The sequence below is a fragment of the Zea mays genome, chromosome 3, assembly GCF_902167145.1.
Source record: "Zea mays cultivar B73 chromosome 3, Zm-B73-REFERENCE-NAM-5.0, whole genome shotgun sequence".
Classification (NCBI taxonomy): domain Eukaryota; kingdom Viridiplantae; phylum Streptophyta; class Magnoliopsida; order Poales; family Poaceae; genus Zea; species Zea mays.
In genome coordinates this window covers 175,315,622-175,320,460 of record NC_050098.1, presented here as the reverse complement: position 1 = coordinate 175,320,460, position 4,839 = coordinate 175,315,622, and the positions used below count along the sequence as shown (strand labels likewise).

Here is a 4,839-nt window from a genome sequence, read left to right as displayed (position 1 = left end):
TTGCTTCGAGGATACCCAGCTTTACCTTCTCGGCTCCACCTTTTCAGCCTTTTCATATGAATGTACATCAATCTTTTCCTTGTTTCTCTTTAGCATGTCAACATGTATTACCTGAATTAACACCACATCTTATTCTACTTGTGCATACCAACTTTCCAACCCATCAGTGAGAATCATTATCAGGCAAAAGCTAGGATGCACTTCATGTGCTAGACGATCATATTTTCTTGTGGGGGATTGAGCTCCTGAGCGGGGCAGACAGGCGCCCGGGCTCTTTTGCCAACAGTACAACACCACCCATGCATAACTTTTATTTAAAAGTGAACAATGAATTGGAATTTGTATATGGGATGAGGCTTTAAATCTGTCATCAAATTTGATGCTACTCCGTGTTAGCACAAAACAGAGAGGAGACGTTTTCAATCACATACATAGACCATAAGCTGGTCTTTCCAATAGAATTCTTTAAGGTGCATGTGCACTTTAATTAGGACATGTGTTTTTCTTTGAGAAGAAGTACTATCTAATATTTAAACCCCATCTTTGAGTTGTTGCATATGTACTTTTGAATCTCTTTATAAATTTATGAACACTTATGTATTTTTACTAATGTCTATGTGAAAGTATGACTTGTGTGAATTTTTTGAAGTCAATCAAGAGTACATATTATGATATTGTCATATTGATATGTTTACCGAACGTATTTTAGATTTCGATCAAAATTTCGTTTCCAACGTTTTTGAAATATCGACATCATTTCCATTTGCGAAGTTTGGTTTCCGATTTTGGTTCCGATAAAAAATATGAAAATAGAAATGGTTTTAGTGTTTACCGACCGTTTTCATCCTAGTCACCCATACTCGACTGTGTCAGTCGCTTGTGCCTTCTTCGAGGACATTGTTCAGCTACATAGCTTCCCGACCTCCATCATCAGCAACCGGGATCCGATCTTCATCAGTCATATGTAGCATGACTTCTTCAAGATGGTCGACGTCATACTCCACCTGAACATAGCATTCCACCACGGTGATAGCCATGTACCTCTGTTGCACCGTGGGGGATCGACCGCGTGCTTTGGTGGACTGGCTTTCATGGACCGAATATTGGTACAACACCTCTTTCCACATGGTGCTCCCCACCACTCCCTTCTAGGTGGTGTACGGCCAGCCCCCGCCATCTCTGTTACCACACACCACAGGGGTTTGCTCAAACGAAGGCAGTGGATTCCCTAATACGTGATCGAGATGCTTTCCTCTGGGAAATTTGTCAGATAGGCTTAGTAGCATGGGAAATGGTACTACGATGACCACCATTGCGAGCTCGAGTCCAAAGTGGGTGATTGGGTGTGGCTCTGCCTTCTCCACCTCCCGCTCGCTAGAGCCTTGACCCAAGGGAAAGATTGGGCCTCGGCGCCTCGCTATGTAGGCCCCTTCTAAGTATCAGAGCAAATTGGGCAGGTGGCCTACCACCTCCCACCTCCCGACCGGCACCCGTCTCCATGATGTGTTCCACATTGGACTGCTGAAGCCGTTCTACGGGAACCCTCCAACCACTTCGCCACACGTGCCACTTGTTTAGGATGGTTGGTTGTTGCGTGCTCCAAAGAAAGCGTTGCGCGCCCAGTTACACCATGGTGTCCAACAAGTTCTCGTACAGTGGCAGGGTCTGACCAAAGATGACACTACTTGGGAGCCATTGCACGACTTCAAGGACCGTTACCCAGATGTTCAACTCGATGATGAGCTGTTTGAAGAGATGGGGTGAGATGTTATGACCGGTGTATCTTATGTGTGTCGATGCCAAAAAAACGGGCCATGCAATTGGCTCAAATTACAATAGGTGTGAACAGTCTAAGAAATAGAATTATTTGTTAGGAAAGGACAGCCCAAATTGATAAGGACTCCTCTAGTTCGCTTGGGGAAAAAAGTACTCTAGAACTATGTAACCAAATGAAAGCAAGCAAGGCAATTATCTTTGTTAGGCTTCAAAGGCTGCCCCACGTGTTATGTCCCATCATTATTGTGCCGCCGATCTACATCCTAGCCACCACGGCACCTTATCGAAATCATAGGTTTTGACCCAACCCCCAATCTCATATCCCGACACACTTCACAACCACGACATGGTCAAGGATCCTATCACAGTCATTGATGATGATGCATTGTCAAAACACTAAAATGTTAGTGTATACTGCTGTGGACAAATTTATTAACCAAAAACACTTTTCCCTGTATGAGATTATTATAGATTCATAAAAACAGGCTCACATTTAGGATGCACGGCCATGTTCACCAAATGGGTAGGTTATCATGATCGTGCAGTACATGTGTGATGCAAAATGCCAATCAAAACTATTGTTCGACATTAACATTGCATCCATTCATTCAGGATAGGAATGGTAAAATCGACAGCATATAAGTTCTCACCGCATATGAACACCTCATCTTTGTTTTGGAAACAGCGTGGATGGTAAGCCTTGGGGCAGTTCCTGGAAAGGACCAGGACGCAAAATTAGCTGCAAAGCTGCTGGCAACAATTGGACTAAAAAATAAGATGAACCAGGCGACGTTTCCCAAGCCAGTAGAGGTATAAGCAGGTGGATTCGCCACGCAGAATCGCTGCACCAACATCTACCTAGCTGCATTGCGCACAGCCATCCAAATGCGCTGGAACAAGCCAGCAGCACGAAATCACGCAACCGGTTAAAGAGCAATCGCGATGAATTCTAGTCTTTTTCGCGCCCAAAGAGCCAACCGATAGACACAGAACCGACCCACCCACACTCACACAGCTATCGGGGTCGTGGAGTCACACGTATACAGGACGATGAAGACTTACCTAGAGTCACATACGCGGAGGTCGTGGCCGCTGTCCTTGCAAATGAAGCAGCATTCCTCGGTCATCTCGTCCTTATCCTGCTTCTGCCTCTTCCAGCTCATCCTTTCCTCCCCTCGATGCGCGAACAGAGCGGTCCGGGCTTAAACCCTCCGCAAAACCCCGGAATCACCCTCGCTTCCGCGATCCTTGCCCTGATGACGGCGGTCGGCGCAAATGGCGGCGGCGGAGGGCAGGCGGTCTGAGTGAGCGAGGGTTTGGTGGGTTCGAATTCGTGAGAGCAGAGGAGCGGGCGACTATGCTGTGTGGGTTCGAGTGAAACTAGCCGATGCCGTGGGCGTGGGGGAAAGAAATGGAAAGACTCGAGTCGCGCGGGCGGCCGGAGCGCCGACCACGCCGTTGAGCGATCGATGACTCGAGGGTCCACTGGCGCGCGGCGCGCGTGACGCGTGGCTTTGGCTCTTCTCGCTTCTTTTCTCGCGCTCGGCGCTTGAGGTTGAGGCTGTCTCTGTGCTCTAAAATTAATATTCTGTCATTTACAGCACGCTTTAAAAGATTTTTTCTTTTATATCTTTTTAGTTTTCAGCAACGTCTTTTAAATTCAGTCCTATAAAGATACAATATTAATAGATATTTTTTTCTCATTTATTTAGTTTTTTTTGTTTTGTTTCCATTACACGCTATAAAATGGATGCGCAAAATAGTATATTTAATTAATTTACAGTTACTATTTTCTGAATTAATGTGTGATTAATAATTTGAAATTGTAACTATTAATTACCACTCGAAGTGATTTTTTTGTAATTGTTGTCGGTAAAACGTCACATAGTTTTATATAGGCTGAAAATATGTTTTCAAATACACTAGCTTGCACCGTAAGCCATGACACTTCTTTAACAAGCTATCGACTAGCTTCGTCTGCACGCCACCACGATGTCTTGTCTTTGAAGCCTATTCGTTCTATAAATAAGCACTCACGCTTCAACACTTCACTCCCACTTCACTTACAGAGCTCCACAACAATGGACCCGTACTTAGAATCCAATGTTCTTCTTAGGATGATGCAAGAAATGGAAGATGAAGAAGAAGAATTGGAGATGGCGACGTACCTGCACCTTAGGAGGCGTTGTGCACGCAACGAGCGTCGTCATGGTGGTTCTATTCCTGGGTGTGTTCGGATTCATCGTGACTACATGAGCGGCGATGCAAGAATCCGAGCGGACTACTTCGGCGCCGAACCCATGTACACGGATGCTCAATTCCGGAGGAGGTATTCATATATTTCGTACGCACATGCATTGGTACATGTACTTAACATGATCGAGCCTCACAGTGACAGACGTTTATTATATGGTAGGTTTCGCATGCGTCGCCATGTGTTTGAGCGCCTCGATGTTGTGCAACAAGTCCATCCTTACTTTATTTAGCGCCCAAACTATGCCGGTGAGATAGGTCTATCTGCTCTGCAGAAAGTTGTTGTTGTTGTTCATATCCTTGCTTATGGTATTCCTGCCAATGCCGTTGACGAATACGTACGCATTGGTGAATCTACCGCTCATGAGGCATTAAAACACTTTTGCACGGCCATCTAAACCGCATTTGGGGGTTACTATCTCTGTGCACCTACTGAGGCAGATATCACACGCCTCCTCCAAGTTGGAGAGTCACGAGGGTTCCCTGGTATGCTTGGTAATGTCGATTGCATGCATTGGGAGTGGCATAACTACCTAAGTGCATGGAAGTGAATGTTTACAGGTCGCGGTAAACACCCATCCATGATCCTGGAAGCAGTTGCATCGTATGACTTTTGGATTTGGCATGAATATTTTGGAATGCCAAGTAGCTGCAACGACATCAACGTTTTCCACCGTTCAAACCTTTTCGAAAGGCATCTCAACGGTGGCACTCCACCTGTCTCTTTCTCAGTTAATGGTCACACTCACAATATGGGATATTATCTAGCATATGGTATTTACCCAGACTGTCCAGCCTTTGTAAAGACAA

The 4,839-nt window shown here is 45.4% G+C and overlaps 1 protein-coding gene across 1 annotated transcript; it reads left to right on the top strand.

The window, feature by feature from the left end:
- The first annotated feature begins 3,816 nt into the window (after window positions 1–3,816).
- On the top strand, window positions 3,817–4,382 carry LOC109945308 (uncharacterized). Its single transcript, XM_020551152.3, has 2 exons — window positions 3,817–4,105; window positions 4,193–4,382. Exons 1-2 carry the CDS (start codon window positions 3,858–3,860, stop codon window positions 4,260–4,262), a joined length of 318 nt encoding a protein of 105 aa, XP_020406741.1. The 5' UTR covers window positions 3,817–3,857; the 3' UTR covers window positions 4,263–4,382.
- Window positions 4,383–4,839: the final 457 nt, after the last annotated feature.

What these genes read in the sequence shown, in the direction of transcription:
- LOC109945308 (XM_020551152.3), top strand. Translation starts at nt 3,858, where the DNA reads ATGGACCCGTACTTAGAATCCAATGTTCTTCTTAGGATGATGCAAGAA. An exon ending in GATGCTCAATTCCGGAGGAG is followed by an intron (nt 4,106 to 4,192) that starts GTATTCATATAT and finishes ATTATATGGTAG; the next exon opens with GTTTCGCATGCGTCGCCATG.